We start from the raw sequence: 27,751 nt of genomic DNA, 5'->3' as shown, positions 1-27,751 counted from the left end.
CCCCTGTTCTGTTGCCCTTGCAGGTGCTGCCTGCCTGTCTCACCTCATCAATTCCTGCTATTCCAGGCTGGAGAGACACTGGTAACACCTTCTCACATGACCCCAGAGCATGCATATAAGAAAAAGGGGTACAAATGCTTGCTGCATCAAATGGCAACCTTACTATTCCACAGATGCGCTCCATGTAAAAAATGTCAGCTCACACTTCAATCTTAACCAGTAACCAGTTTGCCCAAAATGGAGTGCTTGAGATAGGCATTAGAAAGTACTGATTACTCTATTAGTAGAAAGTACTATTTTCCCATTTACTTCAACTCACCAAAGCTCTGGAAAACAAGTTATTTTCTACTGGCCTCAGTATGGGACCATGTTAAAAATTTGGCTATTATGTGTAAAACACTTTTATAAGAGAAAATAATGGAATAATCAAAATAATGCTATGTTATCCTCCTCACAGGAGCTGTGGAAAGCTGATTTTCCCAGAGGAAAATAATTTTTTCTTCTGGTAGTCATGCTCCCAGCTCCTCAGCACCCTGTCTGATTGGCAGTGCTTTCCAGGGCAAACCTCTCCAAGACAGATGGGCTGCATCCGCTTTCACAAGTGGTGTAGAAACCGTCTTCATTCCCCAGTGAAACAAAACTACATCTTATAATAGCAAAACCATCTTTAAAATGAAATCACCTTTTCCTGCTCAAATCTTGCTATTGGCTGATTTCACAGAGGAATTAGAGAAGCTGGGTGATTTGTGCAAGTCTATAAAGGAACTCATTGGGCCAGACAAGACTAATTCATACAGGTTTCCCTTTAAAGGTTGTGCATGCTTCATGAACCAAAACCAGATTAGATATCTAGCCCATTCAAAGAAAATTTTGGAAGAGAAACAACAGACACTTAAAGGTCAAGAAGAGGTACCAAAAATTTAATAGAGAGTTTCTTGAAATTACATTATCAGCCTTTTATCCATTATGCTGGCAAAAGCTTAACTTTTGCTTGAAAACACAACCTATCTGATCTGGCTAGAGAGGGAGTTTTCTACATCAAATGGTCTCTTTCAAGAGATATAAAAAGATTGTCTCTTTCTAAATAAATCAGGTACTATAAAAAGTTTGCAAAATTTCCAAGAGAGAGCAAGGCATCCCGGCTAGTATTTGGTTCCAAATGAAAAAGTGATTGTTAGGGTCATTTTATAAACAAAGTAACATCTAACTGGTCATCAGAAAATCTGTGTATGATATCCTTTGTTGGAGGAGGTAGACATTGGTTTGGATTTATTAGAGATCACTTCCAACTATTCATGCTTATTTGCACCTTTAGGTAAGCACATACAATCAGTGTTTTAGAGCAGTGAACATTGTGAGATGTGCACAGTGTGGCATGGAAAACATCAATGCACGCTTTGCTGCTGGTCAGTAAAAGCACTGTGGTCCCACTGCTGTCTGAATTAGGACCACATTTTTAAAGCCAGAACTTCTGATGGTTCTTGGCACATTCATAATAACATTTTCTACAGCTTTATTACATAGAGATATGGCTGAAATCACCACTGTCCCAGAGTTTTAGCAGAAGATAGTCAATAATCTATCCCTAATTTAAGTTCAAATGACAACTATAATAAACATATCAGAGAGAATTTGTCATGCTGTTCCAATTTTAAGTTTAGATTGCTTTCCTGCAATTTCAAGCCAGGCTCAACACTTTAGTCAGTATAACAATATGCTAATGTATCATTTTAAGACCATTCCAGACTGCTAAAAAACTCTTGTTCAAGACAGTTTATAACCAGCAAAATCTGTCTCTGTGCCATTGTATCATAATTTTGTCTGGGGAAGCAGTATTTGCTACACTGCTCAAAGCACTTTTCTGCCAGCAGTGAACACGTCTCTGTGGACTAGACTTCCTGCTATACATTCTGAAACACCCTCTGCCAGGGCAGAGTACACCTCAGGGTATGTTCTATTGTGAAACACACCCACGGCAATAACTGCAGGTGACTGTGGTCCTATGAACCACAGTTTCCATTTGAGTCTGAAGATGGAAAGAGATTTTTTTTTGTCAATTAAAATGTGTTTCAGTACTTATTTTTCTTAACTTGGGTACAGGAGAAAAGTTCAAGGAACTTCACTGCATGATTGGTGAACATGTGCCTCTACCTCTTCAGTCAGGAATGGATGGGAAAAATGCCACAATAATAGCTGAAGAGGTCCTGATCTCCTGCTCCTTAGAGTACTTCTTCAGCCTCTGGAAAAGCTTTCATTTTGCTTGAAGTCTTTTTTGAATTCCAACTTTACAAGACTGTTGCAATTACATAATAGTGGCTTCTCTCTTTAGATGACAAAGGCTTTATCCACTGCTACTGCTTTGGTTTTCATTTTTCTTTAGCAATATCTCTCAAAAAACCAAATTCTCTATCTGTAAAAATTCCTTCACAACAAGACATTCAACGTGAATCTTCCCTAAGACTTTTGCCCAAAGTAAGCAAAGAACTCAAAAAGTCATGTGGGGATAGTAACACAAATGTCACTGGTAGTTAAAATAGGGAGCTGAGAACAGTGACAGTAGGGTATCTTCAAAGCAGTACAGTAATAGCTTTGCAATTTTCCCACCTCCATGAATACCATCTATTTATAATGTCCCTTCTTATATACTAGAGAGGCATAAGAGTGAAGTTATAACATTAAACTCCAATAAATTGTATTTGGCAATCATAATGAGAGGCATAAAAATAATTGGAATTACTGTGACAATCGTCATGAAATGCTGACAGCCCAGCTACAACACCCAAACACAGAAATCAACTACCAAAGTTTAAAGTGACCCTAACAATCTATTTCATATGGTCTCCTGGAAACCAAAAAGTGAACATATTTTAGATGACAGGAGCACTCAACTATTTATTCCATACAATAAGGAGTCAGCTCTAAGAAACAGTAAGTACACATTTCCCAGAGAACTTTAAATACAGCACATTTAAACTTACTACCAAATTACCAATATTGCTACTGCACGTTGAACAGAAATTCAGTGCAATGAGAGGACAAATAAATCGGTTATCCTATTATAGGGGCAGACAAATATTCTTTACACCAGTTGGACCTCACAAGTGAATTCCAAGAAAAAATCTTTCCCAATTCACTACAATAATCTCACCTAAAATAAAGGCAAAGATACAACATTTTATCCGTCAGTTCACTGGTAATGTGGTGAACTGTGGTGGAACTCAGGGTCGCTTATGTGATGCCATTGTACAGGAACATTCTCTATGCCACACAGCTGGAGAAACACAACCCTCCTGCAAACCTGGGCTGCATCCATCCATAGCAGCCAGGAGTCACCGGCACACTCAGCTTGACAGAGCAGTGGCAATCTGTTTCAGGCAAGACCCTGATGAAACAGCAGTTCCATGAGAAGGAAAAGATGCAAAATGGACATGCATTTGGCCTGCAAAGGGTCAAGTGAAGCACAAAATACTGCTCAGAGGCAGCAAAGAAATTTTGATCTTCACAAGGAGCAGTGAAATTCAAATACTCTCAACTGAACACAGTACGACTTTTATATCCTATTGAATTTGACCTTGTCTCCTGTCTATGGTACTGGTGGCTATGTTTTCTTCATTGAAACAGATATGTAAATCATGATTTCAACTGCAACAGGCACAGAGACAAAGCATTCTAGATGTTTTAAACAGGGCTCCTGATATTAAAGACATATGGAATGAAAAGAACACAACTCTGTCAATGTATGCAAAACAAAATGATTAGCAACACCTTACACAAGTGGCTTTGAAATAATTTTATAAATTAAGGAAAACAGTAGCCATGATTTTTTATGCTAATTCTTTTATACAAACACAATTACTTAAAAATAATTAACCACTAAACTCCATGACTCTAATTAATGAGTAGTTTAACGCAATCTGAGGATTTCCATAACAAAGATTAAAGAAAAAAATACAGTGTTTATCCCAGTGCCTTAAAACCATGTAGAAGGTCTTGTACCAGAAGTCCTATTAGAAATGAGTAAAGATCATATCTGAAATCCAATGAAAAAATAAAAAGTGATAATTATTGAGCTGTGCCTGCAGAAGCCTCTAAACGAGATCAAAATCATAAGCTTGACTGACAGAATTAAAATTTTAAATTTTAATTTGTAAGCATGTGTGTGTATACACACACTTAGTATAGACTGAAAAATGTCCAGTGCCTGCATGGCGTACTGCTGTAAGCAGAATGCAGGCCACAGCAGGACTGCACAGGGATCTGTGCTCACTGGAAACAAAGCAAAGAGGCCAAGACGCTACCAAGGTGATCCAATAAGCTCCAAGGGGTTTGAGCACAGCAGAGCAAGCTAAAGAGAAACCCCACAGGTATATAAGTGTTTGGCCTCTTCTCATCTCCTTCCTTCCTCCCCTGCAGCAGCAATGCTGCTCTGGGCAGGCAGGGAGCAGACAGGGGCTTGGGCTGGGCAGTCTCCATTCCTTCCCCAGGCAGGGAGGTTCAGCCCCACTGTCTCCAAGCAGGATTACATGACCCACCTCACACCATGGGGTGTCCCAGTGCTAGGGAGCAGAATGCTTTGCGCCTCTGCTCCAGCATATCCAGCTAAGAAGGAAAAAATCTTGAAAAACATAAGAGGGAATAAATGCAACTGGCGACTGGTCAAAAGATGGCTGAATTACAGATGTTTTAATCAAATGTCTAGCCTAAATGTAGTTTTGTGAATATACTTAGATTTCCCTCGTCTCTATCAAATACTTTAGCCACTAGCTTGTTAGGTAAAAAAAGGGAGGGTGGGAGTGGGAGGATGACAATATTTTCCAGGAAAAGTGGCTGCATGTGTTACTCATGCCTAACAGATGGGGCTCCTGCAAAGGATAAGGCAGAAAGGAGAGAAGCATATCTGCTGCTCTGCCTGGAGCTCCTCAGCTGAAGGAGAGCTGTGGGGTGAGGTGCTGCAGGAACGCAGGGTTTTCCTCCTCCTGCCTGCTGAGGCTCAGTTTAGGCAGAATTCAGATGGCTTTTAATGTACACACACGTCCAAGTGGTATTGACAGAAATGATTTCATGTTTGGAAACCTCAACGTAACCAAGACCTATTTATAATGGACTAACATCTCCTGAAATGCAGCACTGTAATTATGTGAAAATATAAAACAGATAGTGTCATTTAAAAATACTAAATGGCACATAAAAATGTCTACTTCCTGCCTCATTTCTCTGGGCTAGCAAAACAATAGCATTCATGGAATGATGCTTCTTATGCCAAGTTTAAACTGGTAGTAAATTTTAATGGCCTATGAATGGAAAAGACTGAAAGTAGCACATGTGGCTGAGCACTGCACAAGGGTGCACTGAAATGGCTGTGCCCAGAAGAACCACAGCAGCTCCAGAAGGTTCCACGCAGCAGCACAGCACTGCTCCTATCATCAAGCTCCCCTACACTCTGTTAAGGAGTAATTGTAATAGAAAAACTGGGCAAAGAAGCAGTCTAATATTTATTTTGTCCAGGGGATCAAGCAAGTGTCTCTGCATAGTTCAGAATGGATATTATCATGTCAGGCTGGCAATAACTTGGCTATTTGTGCACCATGCCTCATTACTCAGTGCAGTGCTGTAGGTTTTTACAGTCTATACATAGGCACCAAGTAAGTGTACCCTTGGTCTGTTGTTTTTTTCAGAACAAACATAAATAAAAATATTCAGCCTTTCTCAAAGAAAGGATGTGGAACTACTCCATCCCTGGCTATTCAACCTCTCCTGATGATGGTGTGCCACTCACAAAACATTTGCGTATTCACTGAGTGGGAGAGATACTGACTCTGCAGCCTGATGCTCAGAGTGGGAGGCAAAACACATGGATTCCAGTTCCTTCTCCAGGGAAAGTTTAATCATTATGCAAAGTGCGTAAGACTCAGCAGGACCAACCAACAGCCTTCCTAGAGGTGATCATAGCCCTGTCCTGGCGATGGGAATGATGAGTCCATGCCTCTCTTAGCAGAGAAGGAGAACTGAACCCAGACTTCTTTGCTTCTGGTTAAACAATGCAAACTTTTTGTCTTGAATAAAATGGGGACACAGACACTGACTTTAATCAGTTCCACCAGCCCAGGAGAAAGAAAAAAACATGGGTCAATTCAACCTACAGTGTGAATAGTTTTAAGGGAAGCAAACTGTACTCTTAAACAAACAGCTAACTAGCTAAAAATATTTTATCCACCTATCCAAGTACCTCGTCTATTACGCAATTATCCACAATTTTAGAAATTATTTTAACACTTTACTGTACTACTTTGTTTCGAGCATGTTTTGTTTCAATGTAATTATCAATCACACATATTACTGTGCAAAAATATACTGCGAAAATATAAGGACAGGTTGCTAAGATTCATATCTAATTTACAGAAATCAAGAATCTTTTTCCCCTACATACCCTTTGAAAACACTCAGGAAATTACATTAAAATGCTTTGCCTATACTGTGTCAAAACATTTTTTGCAAATTACATGATTGGAAAGTTAGTAACAAACTTGTAACATAGAACTACCTAAAGAATTCATTAGGGAAACTCTGACCTTAGATGTTGCAGAAAATCAAGGCTGTCCCAGCAGGATAAAAGAGTATTTTGGGACATGTGAGACTCATAAATTATAACAAGATCACTAACTTCATGCTACTCTTTCCACATTTGTGGGCAAAAAGAAGTATAGCTACATCCTCATGAAAACCCAAAAGCTCCAAGCTGCTATTTTACTGCATTCTAGTTCAAGGCAGGTTCAGGTTTACCAGGCTAACTAATTTAGCACTCGAGAGTGAGAGTTATGAACATTTGTCACTGCTATCTTGAAGATAAAACTCTAAGGGGACAATCAGGGTTTTCCATAACACATTGAACATCTCCTTTATTTTCTTTGAACTATATTAGATCTCTGTGACTTTGGGAAGGAAATATTCTTGGTTTAGTCCAAATTTTGCATTCCTATTCCTTGGCCTCTGTAAGCAATGAAGGATTTTTATGAGGCCTAGCTAGAACTCTTTTAAATTTATCTTTGTTATATAGTTGAGGAACCCTTTCCTTGAAACTTATCCTATGCCACAACTGTCATTAAATTACCAGACATGGAGAATACATAGAAATATCATATATGTATATAATATACAGTATGTATGTACATATATATATTTAACAAATAAATTGTTACCATAGTTTCAAGCATTCAATTGGCTTCTAACACAATTATAAAGGGAAAAAAACAACCCCACAAGGCTAAAATTTGCACAGCTAATCCACTACTATTTCTCTGAGCATTTATCTTTCATTTTCAGAAGACAAAACTTTGGGGTATCAACCTAATGATGTGAATGGAAGCTCTTTTCAGACACAGCCTTCCAAAAGTAGGTGCTCATCTGCACATGCAAACAGGGTGCATGTAATGCCTGACAGGTTATGTGCACATGGAAAGCAAATAAACAGACTCCCAGGCACGTGACAGCAATCAATTTACCATAAACACAATGACACATTTTACATCCACGGTCACACGTCTGTCTTAGAACACGCAGATTAGGTGCACGCATGTCAGAAATACACAATGGAATACCTAATCTGTAGTGTTTACTTGTCAATGCCAACTTTATTTTTAGAATTACTTGAAAATAAATAAGGAAAACCAGCAAGGTTTTCTAAAAGAAAGACTTAGCAACACAGAACAGGATTGGCTTTTGTCTGTCAGTGAGCCAGATGCAAGAAACACACGGTGGTTCTGTCAGGTACAATAAAGCATTGAACACAAAACAGCAGGAAAAGTCATTTGCAAGCTTGTATACATACCTAAAACATCTGGAAAGGGAGAGCATTAATGAAGCAAAGAATGGAAAAAGCCAACACAATCAGGTTTTGTACAAAGCATACAGCATGAGGTAAGGTTATAACAAGTGTAACATACACAGAAAAAGGTTTGGGTTCTTTTGACAAAGAAATGCAGCAAAAGCACAAAGCTGGTTCAGTTTCTGCAAATGGCATGTGTCCATATGAAAATTTAACTAAGCCAATTAGGGCTGATTTTCAGATGAATAAGATTTAATGTACTGTACCTTCTTGGAGAAAAAAATGTGTTCAAAATTACAGATTTCTACTAGGCTTTTAAAGAAATTTCCCTTTCCTTCAATTTAGTTCTAACATCTCACATATTAAAACATGTAACAATATTGACAAGCAAACATTTCCCTTTACATCAAAACAAGCTCAATTAGAGAATGTCCTGTCTCAAACTGGCACAGAGAGGAGTAAGACTGTACTATCCACCTAAATCTTTATGAGCCAGACACTATTTTTAAAAAGTTCTCGAGAACATTAATTTTATACTAGATATTCAGTGGCAGCATTGGTTTCCAGTGAGTCAAATCCCAAGTCTATTTTTAACTGATTCCATTACAAAAGCAAACTGTCAGTCGATAGGTGTGTGCAGCATTATAAACTGATTGAGACTCCCTTATAATCCTGTAAATCCAGTTCCTCGTGGCTATTCCTATTTCTGATTATCACATTGTTGGTGTATGTCTCTTCAAAATTAATTCTGGTTTGTCTATTAAATAATTCCAAAGAATGGTGCTCACTTCGCTGTTTCCTGTGCTGTGTACAACATTGCAGACCTGTACTGGGTGATTAAGTAAGAGTTCTCAAAAAGAGGTACATTTATTTCCCAGAGAAAAGTATTTCGTATTAATATATCAAGCACAGTACCTTTTTACTACCTTAAGTAATTGATGGAATACTTATTAAAACAATAGTTAAAAAACAACAAACTATTTTCAGAAGTCTAAGAAATAGCCTTCTCTGCTGCTCACAAATGTCATCATAATTGAGGGGTATATCAGTGGCCTGGCTTCGTGAGGTACCACTACACAAAGTTTGATGAGTAAAATAGCTTTCCATTGAATCTGGAAGGAAGGAGGGATATGAATTAACATAAAGCAGTTCTGGGGAGCTATATTTGCCATATATATTATATAGTGAATATATATACACATATATTTTCAAAAAGGCATTTTTAAATTATACCAGATGTAGGAATAAACCACATAGATCTCTGTCCATGTGCCAATGACTGTTCAAGGAGGAGAGAGAAGAGAGGAACTCATCTCCCCACATCTCAGAGCTGTGCAGCCAGAAGACCCTTCCAAAGCAAACCAAAACAAACTAAAACAAATACTGTTTTTCCTTAACAAGAATTAATTTTTATTGTGCTAAACACCAGTTTTAAATACCTAGGCCAGAACTAAGTCGTTGTAGATAGTGTGGCCAAACCCCCTCCCAAAGAAAAGAAAACAAAAAAAAACACCCCCAAAAACCCCAGAAAATCCCCTCCCAAAAAAACAAAAACAAACCCAAAAAAACCCACAGAAAACCAGTACAAATTAAGTGTTTTCTTAAGTTCTGGGGTCTTTTTCTTCATTCCCCACCACCCTACCCTCCCCAGCCAGCAATTTGAGGAAGAGATCCTATTATTTTCATTTTATAGAAAGGAAAATGTAGGTAGAGAAAAAATTAATTTTCCAGGACTCTGAGCAGACCTGCAGCAGATACTAGAAAAGAACTAATGTGATGTGAGTCCAAATTTAATGATGTATCTATAAAACTTGTATTAGTAGAGAATACTGCTGGCTGCAAAGCTAATGCTAATAAAATATGAAATGCCAAAATAGCTCTCCTAAAGCAAATCTTTTGTGATCTGTATTATAAGAGAGCACATTCAGGAACATATAGTTGTTCTGTTAGGGCTGCTCTCTCATTCAGTATACAGCTCTATACACTGTCAACTGATAAGAAGCCACAGAATAATTTACTTTCTCTTCATTGTCAAATATGTGTTACACATCTTATTTAGAACACAAGGCTCTAATCTTTCTCTGAAAACAGAATGCATAATATAGCATAAATAGCAGGGCTATTTTGTGGCTTACTTTGGTGGTATATGCAAAAAAATTATTTTTCCCTTTGAAATATGCCAGTTAGGTGAGAACCTGGAATTGTCTGTGCATTCTAAAGAGAAAAATGGAATTACAAGTTACGAATAATTCGGGGAAATTAATTTTCAGAAATGTGTGTCTGATTCTGCAGAGTAATTATCAGTAGAAATTTTATTCAGAATAGAAATACAGGAAATCCTGATTCTTGGGGATTCTTTCTTCCGGAATGGAACATAACCTTGAAATTTCTTTTAGAAATCAGTGCTAAGACTCAGGACATTCCTGATGCTGCTCTGTACTATCAGTACAGAGTATCAGTACTGATCTCAGAGAAGGAAAAAATTCTTTGAGCTAGGCTGGGAATGAAAAGAATACCTTCCCAGTTGAATGTCTGCAAAGAGAAGAGCCTAAAATAATTTCAGGGGAATGAGGATTCACAAGGCTGATATTTTACAAGGTACCCAACAGGATCTCCAGTAGTCCATAAAGGACTGCCTGCTTTCCATCCCCTTCTCCAAGTCAGTGCATTACCATGCCACATGTTGATTTTGATGGTACGCACTATTATTTGACAGGTCCAAAGCTTGGATTTCTGTTTCAGCTACAATACTCAGTATTTGTACTAAAGATGCTTGAAGGATCACTAGGGAAAAATAGCCATCTTCATAAAGTCTGTAAATAACTAATCCAGTACTACACAGCAGTTCTGTATCAGAAGCAGTAAAAGCCACTATTGCACTGGGGAAATTGCACTGCATCCAATTCCCCACACTATTTTATACATTTTCCAAGAACATTAAGGCACAGGACTGGTGGAAAAGTAGTCTGTAAATATTTGACCAAAGACTGGATCACAGGATACTTAAAGATACCAAAAAGCTGCACAGTTAGCCTTATTATCACTTCCAAACCTTTATTTTGCACTACTTAAATTTGTAAAACTAATAATATTCTTTTACTGGGATATTTTGTTGACTTATAGCAAACTCATCATACAAACTGAAAAAAAAAATAAATCCATTATATAGTGCAATATTGCCACTCACCTCTTCTACTTCAACCAAATATTCACAGCAGTGGTGTGTTGTCACCTACCAGCAGACTACAATGATATTTTCTGATTTTGACTTTTATTTCTGCCTTGAGGTACATTAGAGGTAGGCAAGGGAACAGGCTGTAACATGCCTTGTACTTTTTTCTTTTGCCTTCTGCAAAGGTTTTCCCACTGTCTTACAAAAGCAGTTACCTTTTCTGACTCCAGCTTATTTTATTTTATCTGTTTTCCTCCCAACACTGCAGCCACATCACTCCCCTCCCTCACTTCCTGTCTGATTTCTGCCCCCCATGGTTTATCCCATGCCTAGAGCACTGATCTGGAGGTGCTTTATCAGCAGGTTTAACTATCCCAACTCCTTCTCCACAAGCCCAACCTTTTCCATAATAGATTTTCACTACTTGCCTTCCTGCCTTACCCTGGCCCGCCACCTGTTCCTCCACATGAACATCTTTAAAGTAAACAACTTTTTATTCCATTCTCCTTGCTGCACAGCAAAGGAGGGATTGCAAATTTAAAGATGAGTGTCTTTTCACCTCAGTTCTGCTTGGCTGCCCTGATTCAGTCTGCTGGGAGCAGGTTCTGCTCAGCATCATTGCTGGACCTTGCCAAGGAAAGCTGAGTTTTGAAGCAATTCAGATGCAAAGCTTGGCATGTGTTAATAGCAGCTTCTAATAATTTGGTCAAGTTTTCTCATTATTTTCATAAAATTGCCCAAAAACATGTAACTGAAATTTTTTTTCAGTTCACTACCAAATTTCAAAACCCTGCTAGATTACTAGAACAATGGAAGTATTACAGCTTCCAAAAGAAAAGGGTTTGGGAATATTTTAGCATACATAAAATTGATTTTTGCCCTAACTTTATGCTAGAATGACCCAGTTTCTCTGGTCAAAGATCTGAAGTTATTTTATAAATCAGTTAATTTTTAGAACAATTATACGCAACTGAAAGCCTGATATGTAACTGGAAATCTTAGTTATTAACAGGCCTGTTACAAAAACTAGAGAGACACATCTACCTTTCTATCCACATATTTGCATATATACATGAACACTGCCATCTTTTGGGTGTCTCAAACTGAGGTTCTGTCAGAACTCCCATTTTAAATACCTCCATTGAAAAAAGTACCTTGACACAAAGAAAAAATGTTGATGCTCTCAAAAGTACGGTTCTACATGAGATAAAGGTGTACAGGATTGGGCAGCATTACATTTTTATGGAATTTTTTTTTCCTGTATCAAATTTTGTGATAGGTGTTTCACATATATATGAATATTTTAGCATGAGGAATGAATGATATGCTTTTATTGCTGCATGTATTTGTACAATATTGCAAAATTGCACAAGCTTTGCTGATGAGGCTGAAAACTTATCCATCATGATTCTGTTTGCTCCATAACTAGTTGACCTCCATAATTATTACCAATTTTCAGTCCTACTCAAATTAAATGACAGTTTATCTTTTCATTAGATTATTAAACAGTCTTTGGGGACAAGACTGAAATTCACACAGAAGAATATTCTTCTTGTGTGTAAAGCTATTAATTATGTTGTTACAGTACATTGCATTTTGATATTTTAAAACACTTAAAATAGGACACACTTAGAAGCTACAGATTACTTTCAACCAAAAATTCACAGCCTCCATATAGCTGAAAGCAAAGGTTTTACAAAACAAATTTTCAAGAAAGGGAAGTCAAAATTTTTAAGGTAAAGAAGCTTATTCTAACAAGCACTACTATATTAGGCAAATGCTAAATATTCAGTTACAGTTCAGGTGTTGCTGGAATTTTTTTGTTGGAAAACTGAAAAGAACTTATTTAATAGGATAAATTAAATTACTTTCTTGTTCCACAAAAGTTACAATTTTTCAGTATGCAATGCTGTGTTCAAGGGAAATCAGTCTCTCTCAAAGGCTACTAAGAGGAACCTGCAGTTCTGTAGAGACAGAAACATGACTGGAGTATTCACCTGAGATGTAGCAAGTTTCCCTTTTTATTGATATTTGATGGGGGACTCATGCAGGATTTTTTATGGGACTTTTGTCCCGTATCTCAGTCAAGCCTGACAGGAGGATGTAACTCCTGGCAGGATTAACCTTAGAATCATACAATGTTTTGTGTTGGAAGGGACCTTAAAGACCATCTAGCACCAGCTCCTGCCAGGGACAGGGAACCTTCCCCTAGACCTCCTGGCTGTCTCCAGGGGTCTCTACGCAGGGAATGCACCAGTGACAGCAGCAGAGTCCTGGATACAATACATCCCACTCTAGAGGAAAGGCAAAGGCAGTCAGGAATTAAGACTCTAAAATTACCACCTTTTCCTCCTAAATCTAAGGACACCTTGGGTTTGGAAGCTCCAGTGCAGCCACCTGTACTGTAAATGGTTACATTTAATTACAACTCCCCAGCTAAGCTTATTCTTCCCTCTGGGTAATAAATGTGTAAATATTGATACAACTGGACAAGCTTCAGTACAAAAAGACTCACATAAGATGACAGATATTTAGGCTATGGCTGTAGCTTATACAGTTTTTTAAAAACATCTCCCTTTTTGCATCCTTCCTTTTTTTGTATTAAGGTTATGATTAGTTTAAACTGATACAAAATTCATAAAATGTGTACTTCAATAATTTTTCTCAGACTTCACGTCAGTAGCTATCACTACTACAAATCTTATAAAAAATAATGCATAATATCAATAATATCTATATAATTACAAGTATTTGAAAACTGCCACTTTTACTTAACCAGAAGAACATGTCTTCAGATTTTATATGAATGGCTGCCTCTCTCCACTGAGGCAAACAGAAAAATTGAGCATAAGCACAATATACCAAAATCAGCACTATATGAAGTTTACCTGATAGTGATTTTAAAATTATTTCTAGTGCCAAAATCATTTCTGAGTTATGGGAACTGTGATTTTCTCACAGCAGAGAGAAGGCTATTTTTAGCTCACACATATGAAATGAGAGTAGCATACTTCACAGGCAAATTCTAGATGGCATCATTACAGGTACTTACCTAGGCTTGATCTCGTGTTAGATCGCTCTATTATCGCATGCTTACTGGGATTGTTTAATACTGAGCGTTTGGCAAGAGAGATATCTGCTGTGACTCGTGTAATTGATATACTGCAAAATAAATACAGCAAAACAGTACTGAATGTTATTATCTTTTCAGGGATGTGGGGAGAATTCTCATTTAACACTAGAAGATGGCTAAAACTACAGGAAAATAAGTTCTCAGCAGCACAGGATCCTTCACCCAATGTGAACAGAGAAAAAACTTTATCTAACTTAATACGCTTCCATAACTACTGATAAGTCATCCTCCTACAAGTGCCTGGGGAGAGGGGAGGCAGCAGGAGGTCAGGGATTGCTGCAGAAGATGGGACTTCCCTGGGGTCTCCAGGTCTGGTGAGGGTCTGACATTTAATGAGTATTCCCAGTATGAACAGACTAGTTTCTCCTTTCCCTGACTTCTTGAATGACAACCTGGCCTACTTTAGCCATACCTGTAAGACAAGTAGGGATATGCAGAATTAAATGGTAAAGGTAAGGCTTATCAGGGAAACAAGTCCAGCAATGTAAGTCAGGGGGTTTTTGTTGGTGGGGGCTTGTTTTTGGTTTGGGTTTTTTAGGCTTTTTTTATTTTATTTTCAGTTTACTAGCACATGTTTTTCTAACAGTGTGCAAGAGCTACCTATAAATTTCCAGAAAGATTAATTGCTAGCAATATGCTAGCCACCTAAAAATAGGAACTGTAACATGGAGATGCAAATACTTGAAAAGTCTATGTTGACTGGCAGGCTCACTTTTGTGTTGATGAGAAAAGATGAGCCAAAAAAAGAAGTGGTTACTTTCAGTTGTTTTCACTGACCTGCTACATAACTTTCTGCATATTCTTCTTCCTAAGAAAACAGTTACTTTGGCTTGTTTTGCTTTACAGGGTCAAAATGCACCCTGAAGTTCCCTTTCAAACACTCTGGTCTAATGAGGTTTAGAGGTCACATTTTTCAAGTGCTGAGTTAAATCAGACTGATGATATTCCCTTGTTCTTTCTTGTAGGATTTTACTTGCAATTTAAAAGAGGAAATGGATTTGCTAAGAAGGGGGAGGGCTCCTCTCCAGCAAGCACAGTCAGATGCTGTTTCTTCATCTGAAATGTAATCCAATAGGCCATTTCCCAGTGAACTCAACATGTGTATGCACTTATCTAAAAAACGTAACAGAGCCACAAGCTAATATGAGAAAACAGAATTATGTGCACAATACTGATTAGCAATATAATTTTGGAAATCTAGGCATGATTTAACTAAAGCTAAAAGCATAACCAAAGACTGTGATTTCAGGCACAGCTCCTCACAGATGCTGCTATTGGTCTTTAAATTAAATCAAACATGTATATTGGGACACTTACTAGTTTTCTTTATTTGCTAATGGAAGGACACTATAAACTTTTACAGCTTTTTGGGTTTTTGTGTTGATTTGTATTTTTTCCTGCCAGTCTTTCTTCCTACAGACAATACAAATTTTTTGCCTTTTTAAATGAAATTATGGTATACTGAACAATGCTAGATTTATCAGTCTATTTATCTATGAAAAATTTTCATTTTAAGACTTTTTATCATCTTTCTGAGCACATTTTCATGTTCTTTAGAAACATCACATCAGGAAGACCGAGTCTGCCCTCAAAACAAAGGGTGTGTATGCTCATATTGCAAAACAATTACAGTGAGAGCAGGGACAGCAGCGTGGCCATCCAAAGCAGTAGCATGAATTTGAGAATCCCTGGTGCAAATTTTTTCAGGACCTTAAGTAATGATTCCAATTGCTACAGAAGTTTGGGATGCTTCAAATCTGCTACTATAGACATAAATTTTATTTGGAGTATTTATGGATTCACCCTGCCACAATGGGATCTACAACTGAAAATCTGACATGCCCTAAAATACTTAAAGATTAAATAATTCTCTTCTGCTTGCAACAAATGTTTTGTTAACTTCCAATTCTGAAGGTGTGTTATCTAGGGTTTGACAATCATGACTAATATAGTCATAGTGATTAGGCATTGACATCATTATTCTGACTGAGAAAATCCACCAGATTAAACCACAATGCCTGGTATTTTAAAGGACTGAAGATATTGACAAAAAACTCAAGCTCCCTCTTCAAAGTTTTGACAGCAGCAGGACACACAGTGTAGTGTTATGGATCTGCCCACTTCCAAACTAAACAGAATATTCCTTGAAGTTACAGATATTATTATAAGATCTCCCTGTTTTCACAATTTTTCCTCCCACTATCATCCCACTAGAACCTATTAATCTTGAGCTCGATCCAATACCAATATAATCATGGCTGGAGAATGCATCTGATGTCTGCTCCACGGGTCTGTGATGTTGGAGTTATAGACCACAGCAATGCTTTTAGAGACAATTATTTGACATCTGCACCACGGAAATGCCTGAAGGCTCAAATACAAATCCCATTGTGTTACAGACTCGCGTGCTGCAAGCACTCGGATCAGAACCCAGCGAGTGCAGCCGCTCTGCTGCCAAGGGTGACCAGATTTCTGCAAGGTGGGGGACGGCCCCACCCCTTCATCCCAGTCCTTTTGAAACTTCCCACTATAGAGCTCAGAACTATGGTCAAACCAAGCTCCTAGCTTGAGGAATCAAAAGCTTGACAACCCCATACACCAGATAGTCTGAATCCCATTATCACTCTTTCTGAGTTGGATGCCAAGTAAGGAAGTAGAGCTGAGGAGGAACCGTGGCTCTTGTCAGTTTGCTCAAAACCTGGGAAGCATTGATGAGATATCACTTAAAAAATACTTAAAATAACTTTTTAATCTGTAGACAAATATCTAGCAATTTGGAGTGTGCATGTCACAGTCATCAAGAAGAAGACATCCTTTCTTCCACTCTCAACAAATATATGCCCCAGAACATTTCCCACTGCAACACAGCCTCTGCACGTTCTGTCAAGGAAACTTCCAATCCACACTATAGTCCAATGATCAAGGAACTGGCTATCATTCCGAATTTTGTCCCATGTTATTATTTCTTAAAAACCTGGTAGTACCCAAATGGAACCTGAAGTATATTTGCATTGCAAAGTACTTACCGCCCTTCGAATCTATGTTTTAAAAAATCAAATAATGCTTTTTGCATCATATCTGTTACCTAGAAGGAAAAAAACAACAAATTAATAATCACATAGGAAACTCATAATACTTAATGCTAATATTATTATATAATAAAGCTGACAATAAATCTTGTATCTGAACAACAGGATTGGAACACAACTTATTCTTAATCTCAATTCTGACATGAAATAAAATACAAATAAGCAGCTATTCCATAGGAGTAAAAAGCTGTCTGATGTTTGCCTATGTTATAAATTATCAAATACAAATGAAGCACAGTATTTTGTCAAAAACAAGACCATTGAGTCAATTACCTCATATCCCTTCAGAGAAGGCCCCACTAAAACTACTGGTCGCATAGAAGGCACTACATCATAGGGAGGGATGTGCTCTGTCTGCAAAAAAAAAAGGTTTTCAGCATCATGGCTCCTAGAGAAAATGTTATATACTCTTTACAGTATTAGGAACTTTGAATTTCCAGCAATGTCACAGGAATCTCAGGTTAATTAACTTTTCCCAGAAACTGGTAGCACAAGATAAGGACAAAAGAGGTTCGGGGATTTCTTTAGAAAAAAATTTTCTTTGACTTTAGGGTTTCTTACTGTTTTCATATTTTCTCTGGATAGTTAAAACCTCTTATACTGGATCATGCACATTTCCCACTGCATAATTCCTAACTTGTAAATTTAAAAGGTTATTTCCAACAACTAATTAATTGAAATGGTAAATTCTACAGATGTTTTCAACAGAAATTTTATATAGGAAATTATGAAAGAGAAAAATAAAAGAGGATGAGAAAAAAGCCCACAAACCATCTATTTTTTTAACATTCAGATCTGCCCATTGCTTAAAAAAACATTGTGACATCACTGCAAATTCCCATGGCAGTACTTAGTCTGACATCCACATTTGCACCCACAATTCAATTACAAATTAAATCAAAGTAATGACTGATCAAGTTAGTATTTCTAGAAAATTATCATAAGCAGAGCTTGGGATAGCATTTCTTCCACTTTGGGAAGTTCTTGTCACCACCCAAGAATGGATTCTGGTAGTACCATATTTACCAAAATACTAACTGATGTATCATACACAATTTCTAAAAAAGTATTCTGACACACAGAGATAAAAAGATTGCCTCGTTTAAAGGATTGCAAAAATTTTATATTGTTATCACAATACAATTTAAAAAAATAAACTATTGAGTTTGGTATTTTTCCTTCTTTAGTAAGTGGCTGTTCAGTATATATATCCATGAATGGGGTCTTACAAAAAAGAGTTTTTCGTTCATAAGGAAGGTTTTGGTTTGTCTTGGGGGAAAGAAGATTGAAATCCAAACCCAGAAACGTGTGGGTGTTACAGAAAAAGAAATGCCAGATCTATTTTTCCAATGCTTACATAGTACAAATACATCAGTCAAGATCACAGAATACAGACATTGTTCATTGTTCCAGAACTCAATGTATCCCAAGGTGTTTCGCAATAACATTAAAATAAGTATACACATTCCAAAACACAAACCCACAAAGACAGACATTTATACAGTGACAGCACACAATGCTACACAAGCAGCAGTCTAAAGCAGTCTAAAACACAGAAAACATTTTTGTGAATGTCCCTCAATGTAATTTATTTTTTGTTACCTGTAGTTTCACTAGATAATTAATAACATGAGAATGAATACCAGTGCCCAAGGCATCATAAGCATGTGAAATGAATTTATTTTTCACAGTACACAATCTGACTCAACATGTTTCAAAGCAAATGTCTGCAATTAGGCTGGGCCTGTATCCAAAAACAGCCCTCCACTGTTCTTGCTAACATTTTTAATAATCTGCTAAGCGTATTTGAGACAGATTCAAAGAAAAATTCATTACAGTTGTGCAAGTGCTTTTAGCATGAGTGCCCTGATGCAACAGATCTTTGTCTTAATGTGGCTGACTTAACCAAAGGCATTCATGCTAGAAGTTAACCAGGTATTCAACGATCAGGGCAAGCATAGAAATTACCTTATTTGATGGAATATGGGTATTTTTAAAATCTGTTCTGTTGCAGTGGGCATTTTTTCCTCTAATCTTTATAGCTTAAAATAATGAAGCTGTCAGCAGAAAATTGAGTAGAAGTGATCTAATGGAAGCATTTAAGTTCTTTAACTTAGCAGTAGAGAATGTAAGATTTTCTAAGAGACTGGCACTGAACTAGACAGCTTTCACTGCAGATTCAAGTTCAAATATGAACTCAGAATAAAAACTGGCAGATTTGACCATATGGCTTTTATTCAGTGGTTTGACTATGTAGATTACTTTGGGAAGGCCATCCAGTACGTACTGTAAATGTCACTATTACAAACTCCACTAACAATAGTAATAATTCTGACATGGAAGAAAAGAGGCACCACAAATTAAAAAAAAGACCTCATCCAGGTCTAAAGCAATTAATCTAGAAGCTCCATCTTTCAAAGATGCTTATGCAGATAACATGTCAACATGTATTAATCTTCCCTATAATTTTTATCCAATTAAAAATAAAATTAAGTAAGAAAAGACTCAGAAATAAGAACCTGCTGTAGATTTTCACACCAGGCTTAAAAGACCAAACTGAAGCCAATAGTAGTGACTTTGGAAATGAGAAGGATTCAATACTATATAAAAGAGTTCAAGAAAAGAGAGACAGAAACAAAGATCTAGTTATTAAACACAAGAGCATCCACAGCAGGGACAACAATGTCACTTGGCACTGTTTAAGCACTAGAACAGTCTGTCATTACCTGTAGATTTAAGTGAGTAGTTAAAACCAAATGAATGAAAGCTATGAAGACTAAAGATTTTAAAACAAAAAAGTCAAAATGTAGTATTTCACTACAGAGTTTGGCTGCTACCTAATGTGTTGCTAACTTATTCCAGCAAAGGTCCTAAGAATGTATTGCAGCTTTTTGCAACAGGATGCCAATTGTGTAATTCTGTAGTTATCTGGGTTATCTATGGAGAGACATCGGCTCTCCTGGGAACCACCAGTACCATTTCCAATAGCTGAGATACTAAAAAAGTCTCACTGATGGATGGCAAGAACATTTGGCTGATAATTTATACATGACAACAGAAAAAACTTGAAGTAAACTGTCGAAACGAGTCTGAGGTTTTCCATTGGTCTTGTGCACTTGCAGACTTTTCACTTAGGAAGCAAGCTTGGAATTAGAAGCTTAAGTACAGACAAAATTAAAAACACAACAAATTTGACAATTTGTTTCCTATGTCCAAACTGAGTATCTGATAGATTCCAATAATGATTTCAACAGACTGAGTAATAAAGAAAAAAAAAAAAACAAACTTGAGAAAGATATAGAAAGAATAAACATGCACTAGAGGGGTGTATTACAATGCTAGAAATAATTTTCTCAAACATTTAGAAGCCCTTCTAAGTGTGTCCTATTATTCCATCAAAAAGGATAAGTACATAGCAGTTTCACAGACACACTGAACTTTTGCCTGTTTTCCTGTAATGAATCCACTATCAGCTCAACACATCTCTCCATCCTTAATTCTAGAACAGCTGCATTGTTAATCTGGAGTCATAATGCTAATGATGCCAGTGGCAGGATACACACAGGCAGTGTCGATATAAACTTACCGATTTCTGCTTCTGCTTAGCTACAGCAGCATGGAAAAGAAACAAAGAACAACAAAGCATGCATGTTATTGGCTTGTCAAAGGACACAGACAGTTAACAGGACTAGAAATGCGACGCAGTGCAGGTGAGCAGGTGGACAGATGGGAGCTTGGAAGTCGGTGTTACCTTCTTAAAGAAGGGCATTCTTTTCTCTTTGGAGTGGGGTGATGTTACACTGTTTGCACTGGGTTTGGGGGAGCGATGATTTGCTGGAATATCATTTTCTTCTGCATCTAAGCCAGTGGCATCTATGTCTACAGCTATATATAGACAAACAATTCAGAATTATCAGATGACAGGGAAAGTAAAGATAGGTTAAAAAGGAAATTACAGGTAAAGAGAAATAAAACTGTCCAGAGTAATAAATAAATAAATAAATAATAAATTAATAAATAAATAAAAATTAAAAGTCAACCATGAGAAAAAAAAAAACACAATTAAACAAAGGGAAAAATTTAAAGGTGCAGTACATTAGGATTAGAAGACAGAAGGCAATCTGTAATAGCTACTGTAATACTTACAAAATAGTCAAATGGCCAAGTTTGTTCTTGTTACACTGGTACAAATCCAAAGTATTCACTGGAATAGGTAAGACTTCCACCAATGTAAACAACAGAACTTGGTCAGCAACATTTAGATTATTTTATAGCAATGAACACTAATTGAAAATGGGTATCATCAATTGAAATTTGAAATGCCACTACTGTATCTATGGGACATGAAGAAGTAGAAGAAAAATCACTTTTGATGACAAAATGAGCTAGATAGTGGTACCATGTTATCTACATTTATCTCGGGATGGACTACAATTGGCATTTTTAATCTCTGTAAATAAAAATGCATTGTACTCATATGATACATTTATTAGGAATAATTAAACACAGATCTACTAATAAAATGAAAACAAAAAAGAATCGATAGCAGAAGAAAGGAAATTTATCCCAGCTTGGCTCAGAGACATGGATCCTATGTAAAGAGAGAGGATGTAGGCAAGGTAAAATGGAAGTGAATACAATAAACCTTTGCTGTTCAATCTATACAATACAATCAATATAAAAAAAAGTGCTTATACCATAACTACAAATTATTTATACCTTTTAGCAAGAAAGTAGTAACAGTTTCAACAGGAATCCTCACAGACTCAGTAATAAATACACTTTCAAAATGCAAAGTCATATTATCCTGAATGCTGAGTAGAACAGATACCTGCCAACTACATCTAAAATGAAACAAAACCAAACAAAACCTTTCTTGTTTACAACAATTAATCCTGATCTTAAGTAGGGATTTAAGCTTGTCTTCAGAAAGCAAGTGGATGCAGAAAATTGAACCACAAACATGTACAACATCCCCCTCGTGTGTGAAGATCTCACCCACCTCTGCACTCCCTCTGGTAACACATGTTTATCTTACCATGCCATTATGTCGAACTTAGCCTAACCCTAAATAGATCTGTAAGCAGAATAATTTGTATTGACTTTATCCAAACCCTTAATTAATCATTGCAAACTATTATGAAACCATCTTAGTGACCTGATTTCATCTGCTTCATGAGTGGGATACCAACTAATACAGTGGCATGTGCTATTAAATTATGTAACAAATAAATATTTCTGTCAAGCCTACGTGGAGCTACTGATAAAAAAGACACTTGGGGCAGTGATCTCTTTTGTTTGCATAAAATACATTTCCCATTTGAATTATCCACAGATATAATGCCTTGATGCCTGACATTCCCTGAGTTACTGTGCTTTTGAGTCTGCCCTTCCCAGGAAAAACCCAGTGAGTAGATCCGCATCCTGTTTCTATAATCCTGCTCCTAAAAACAGCCACAGAAATCATGTAACATTTTCTTCTAGCAACACTGTTCCTTCATCCTCTTCATAAGTAAAAAAAGAACATATTATCTTTTTTTGAATGCAGGCCAGCATAGATGCTGCAAATCACTCACAACAAGACATATTAAAACTCCTTTGGTTCTATGATCAACCGAAATTGTCAGTAAAGAAAAACCAGTTACCTTAAGCTTTTCCTGTAAGAAAGAAATGCAGAATTTGGTCAGCTAGTTACCAATATCTCCTTTTTTCATTTTCAGTCTTCACACTATGGAACATCTCCTGTGACAGTTCTTTCACTGTTAACTATCTTTAGTTCATTGGGATTTTTTCAGTCATTTTCAGGATTATTCTTACCCAGTTTGGTGGCCTAACAGGATTGTATAGATTATTTGCTATATCAATATTGATTATTTAAATGGATATGAGCCTCTCTTTCATTTGTTTCTCACTGGTTCTTCATCTTGTTTGTCAGTTTGTTTTGTTTTGGCTTTTCTGTGGCACTATTTTATATTGAAAAAACCCTATCCCTGACTCAAAGTGAAAAAATGAAATTAACTTAGTATTCTTCAACTCATTAAATAACTGATGTATTTACAATTGATTATATTTTCAAATAGAGGTGCGGTAGTAATAATTGCGAAGTCACTTTTCTTATTTTAGTCACAAACTATGCTTCTTTCACCTTTCTTGGGATGTCTTAACAAAAAAAAATGTAAACTCAAAATCTTGCGATCACAGGACAAGCTAATGTGCACTATCCATACATATTTTCCAAATCTTCACTGTAACTGAATAAACTTTAACAGATTTCCTTCTTTCTCTTGAAAGACAGTATCTGAAGAAACAACTCAATGCAATGAAAATTAGAGGATGGGTAGCAATCAGTCAGCTGGTAATCTAGGTGATATCTGTGCTTTTAACTCTAAATTCTGTGCAACATTCTGGAAATATATATGTACTGATCTTCAAGTGTTTTTTTGATAGCAAATATTATTACAGAATTTCAGATGCTCTAAGATTACAATATAAGTCCATGGACAATTTTACTACAGAAATGCAGTTGTTGAAAAAGTTGGCCTTAACAGTAAATATATCAGTTTAAAGCCATCAGAAAATAAAAGATTAAGGTGTGTTCTACACTCCTGTTAAAGACACACGTTAGTAAACTAATACAATATTTTCAAAATAAAAGAGAAGTTCAACTGAGGTGGAACTTTTATAAACAAACTGCAATTGTAATAAAGTTGGTTGTTACTAACAAATCCAAGGTTTCACAAAACAGATGTATTTTTCAATTAATTGAACCAAATGAAGCCACTACCAAAGCATGATTTAATTTCTCTGTCTCCCTTTTAAATGACCAAGTAAATACTTTAAAACCTTCAGGCTCATTTTAAGATGCCTGCTCTGTAGACCAGACTCCATATAAATGAATATGATTGAAAGATCCATCTCTTTGCCCTGGTATACAAGGCACTAGCAACACTCATTAATATTTTCTGTTTTCAGAAAACATGGGAAGATAAAACATCCAGCAACACAGTAGCTGAATTCCATAGAAATTATTTTTGTGATCTTCTGCTGTGCTTTTTTTATGGAGCTAATGCCAGCATCCTCCCATTTGCCAAGTATTTACTTCATATCATTTGATATTGAATCCAACCTAACTAAAGTTAAATCTGTATGTTGATGCTCTATGTACAAAATAGTATTTTTGAAAAATTTGTCAAAGGCAAAAAATATCCAGTATCCTAGAATTACGTGAAGCACACCCTCGTGATCAGAATTGTGAAACTAAGTGTTCCTGATGTTTTAAAATAATGCCTTTCTTGATGCTACTGCAGAAACCTCTCAGGAACTTCTATTTTTATTGCTGTTTTTCCTCCTGTACAAGAAAGTACTTATTGTTCAGTAGGAGTACTCAGACCAGACCAAACCTTCCACTATCCTACTGTAATGCAGTATCACAGATCTATTACGTCTTCGCTACAAAACTCTGTGGTAAAAGCAAAGAGGGAATTTTGTGCTTCAACAGCCCTATCACTGCCTGAACTTGCTGGCATTGACTCCATTACTTCAAAAAGTGACACTTTAAACCACCCCAAACCAGCCTTATCTGGTAATGCATCCCTAGGGTTTTACCTATGAAGAATGGGGAATAAGAAGAAGAGGTCTAAAGGTCCATGAATTTTAACAGATTAGGTCCATGATTCTCTTTACTGAGGGGTTCACAACCTACTCACCAGATGATGGAGGCGTTGATTTTCTGGAACTAGGAACGATGTCACCCAAACTGGATGAAGAGTTTCCTCCTGATTTACTGGAGTAAAGTAATAAATTAGTTTGAAGTTCTGTAGCTTTCTCAGTATTTAATCTAGTTTACTTATTATCTGCTTTTTAAATGAGATGTTAGCTGTGACACAAACAGTATTTCTGGCAGTGGTATAAAATATACATCTCACACAAAATGCATGTACATTTTGAGACCTGAGGAACTGCAAACATCAATCATATTTCCTGTGCTGCTGTGCAATTCATTCTGCTGCTCTCACTTCCTCATGATCTTAATGCAATTCAATAATTAATATGGCTACTAGTATATATTAATTAATATTACTACCCATTAATAAGAGTAATTCTTAAGCCAGTGAGCATATCTTTTTCCTTCAGCTGAGGAGTTACTGATAAATTCCTAATGAAGATAAGACTGTGTTTATCATCTTTTCAATTTAGTTAACGTAAAAATTCTTTTGCTTTCTCAATGTAATTTAGCACTTGAGAAAAAGTTTCTCAAAGTAAAAGCAGTCTAAGGTTTTGCCAAGTTCAGCCTTGTAAAAACCTATCCAAGTTGTGAAAATGAAACACCAGTTCTAGTCTTTTTTATTTCAGTTACCATAATGAAAAAAGCTCAGAAAAGATGTAAGAAAGGTTATTTCACTCTTCAAAGAATTTATGTGATAGCATTGTTTTGCACTTCCCCTATTTTAAAATATTAATAGGCACTAAGTAAATGCATTTGTGGTGTAGGACAATGTTATCTTCATTGAGAATTTCTGAAGAATGGAAGCCTCTGTGATTTGGAAAGGAACCGAATCACTGGGACAGATCTGGCTGTCCCAGAAGTGTCACTGGAGGAATAAGGAATCCAGCATCCTTCTGCTGAGGACAGCACTCTCATGGGAAAGGCATTTCACAGCTGGTGAATGCAGCTGAGCACTGCACAGTCACGGTGTCCTACTTGAGACAATGCTCTACAAACACTGCTGCCCTTCCTACAGAGATAGGAGAGCATTTCTGGTTTCCCGAATGGTTCCTAGCCCAACTCCTGGTCCATCCCACTCAAATACACTGGGAATATTTGTTTCCTTTATACTCAAAGGGGAACAAGTGACACTTGTTTCTACAGGTGTTACTAGAAAACTACTTTATTAAGAATTCTACAGTAAAGGTGACGTTATTCTATCTTGTAGTATTGTTAAGAATATCTAGAAACAATCCTTTTTCTTATGCAACGATGACTGCAGTCAGAGATAACAGATGACGTGACATGAAACTTCCATGAAATGTAGTGCTCTGAAAAACTGTATTTCTAGGCAATGAATTCGACAAGACTATTTTTTCCCTACAAGCTAACTAACAGGCACTGGGTTTGGCTTACAAGTAAATTAATTTTAACATTTTCTCTAATTTCTAAAATGAGCTTTAAATGTGTTTAGAAATAGCAAGATCATCAAAACAAGTAAAAACATGCTACAGAATTTAGATAAATCAATTTTAAGTCAAAAAATTTACTAGCACATAGTAAATGTACTTACTGCAATGTATATTAGCAACTATATTATGACAAAAAGAAGGAAACTATTTCAGTTGTAGGCCACCACAGATCACTCATCTAAATATCTATTTTTCCCCTCGAATAGCAATGACACTAATAAGCTTATGAATTAACAATCTAATATATATAAAAATTGTATATTATACAATAAATTATATAATTCATTATATATTACATAATTATTTTAGATATATAATTATATATATATAAATTCTTCATTGATTAAAAATGTTTGTAGCTGCCATTAACAATAATTAAGCATATATATGACCGATACACAGCATCAATTTACAAGTTGTGTCACAGACAATGTTGCTATTATCAATGATTTCTTGTTATTACCTGGAGTAGAATTTTCCTTGTTTTGCCTTTTGTTCATGCTGCAGCCTCATGTTTTCTAGTTTGACTGGGCTTGGTATGAATCCTATTTCACAGCCTTCTTTTACCAATCGTCCTATCCACCAGTCATTATTAAATTTCTACAGATTAAAAAAAAAAAAAAAAAAAAAAAAAGTAACATGCTGAGAAATTACTGGATGTAGGATAACTTTGTTATTAGATTTAATTTTCAGCTATGCTATTTTTTGTCATTCTTCCTGGCAGTTAATCACTGTGCTATGTTATTATGGCAATTAAGAATTGTGGTAATATTCAGAAATACATTAAAATAATTATTCCTTTCAAATTATGAAAATCCACAGTACTTAAGTGGAAACCTTCCTGCAAAGATTTCATGTTTCTCTGTGGTTTTTATTCCTACCCATTTCACCATCTTTATTTTTTCTTGCTTCCTAGTCTTCCTCTCTCATAAATGAGAGCTGCTTTTGTTCTCCCTTCGTGGTTCTCCTTGGTGGACACCAGAGACTTAGGATCTACTCTCACCTACTGCTACAATTTTTATAGCTCTGCAATAATCTATTTTTCTTATTCTATTTTATTCAGTTCTCTGTTTAAATGAAAAAAAATACTACTTCTCAAATTCCCCCACTTCTCACTAAAATCTTCTGAAATATGACTGAATTCAGCTACTTATATATAACCTACTTCAGATAGCTCATGTGATCTGCATCTTAAACTTACTATGATAGATACACAAGGAATGAATATCTCTGGATAAGTAAAACAGCCTAACAATTACACAAGACCACCAGATAGTCCAATTAACTGAATTGCAGTTTTGTTAAATATGAGATATTGACTACTTTAATTGAACACCTTTATTCATACACACCCCCCA

General features: G+C 36.4%; 1 protein-coding gene across 9 annotated transcripts in view; it reads right to left on the bottom strand.

The window, feature by feature from the left end:
- The window catches only part of CACNB2 (calcium voltage-gated channel auxiliary subunit beta 2), a 247,233-nt gene that overhangs the window by 14,075 nt on the left and 205,407 nt on the right, over nucleotides 1-27,751 (bottom strand). For 6 of the 9 annotated variants that reach the window (XM_088057193.1, XM_088057196.1, XM_014248537.2 and 3 more), the window contains 6 exons: nucleotides 26,857-26,993; nucleotides 24,923-24,999; nucleotides 20,968-21,101; nucleotides 17,490-17,570; nucleotides 17,154-17,212; nucleotides 14,047-14,156 (listed from right to left, as the gene is read on the bottom strand). In XM_088057193.1, the coding sequence (XP_087913319.1) occupies nucleotides 14,047-14,156; nucleotides 17,154-17,212; nucleotides 17,490-17,570; nucleotides 20,968-21,101; nucleotides 24,923-24,999; nucleotides 26,857-26,993 (598 nt within the window). Of the gene's footprint in view, nucleotides 1-14,046; nucleotides 14,157-17,153; nucleotides 17,213-17,489; nucleotides 17,571-20,802; nucleotides 20,823-20,967; nucleotides 21,102-24,922; nucleotides 25,000-26,856; nucleotides 26,994-27,751 lie in introns of all 9 variants that reach the window. The other 3 variants (XM_088057200.1, XM_088057204.1, XM_088057216.1) reach the window with 1 other exon arrangement.

Source organism: Pseudopodoces humilis, chromosome 1 (genome assembly GCF_049639895.1).
Source record: "Pseudopodoces humilis isolate 2021_Gansu_Grassland_sample_001 chromosome 1, ASM4963989v1, whole genome shotgun sequence".
NCBI classification, from domain to species: domain Eukaryota; kingdom Metazoa; phylum Chordata; class Aves; order Passeriformes; family Paridae; genus Pseudopodoces; species Pseudopodoces humilis.
The sequence above is the reverse complement of the archived record's forward strand: the minus strand, read 5'-3'. Positions and strand labels throughout refer to the sequence as shown.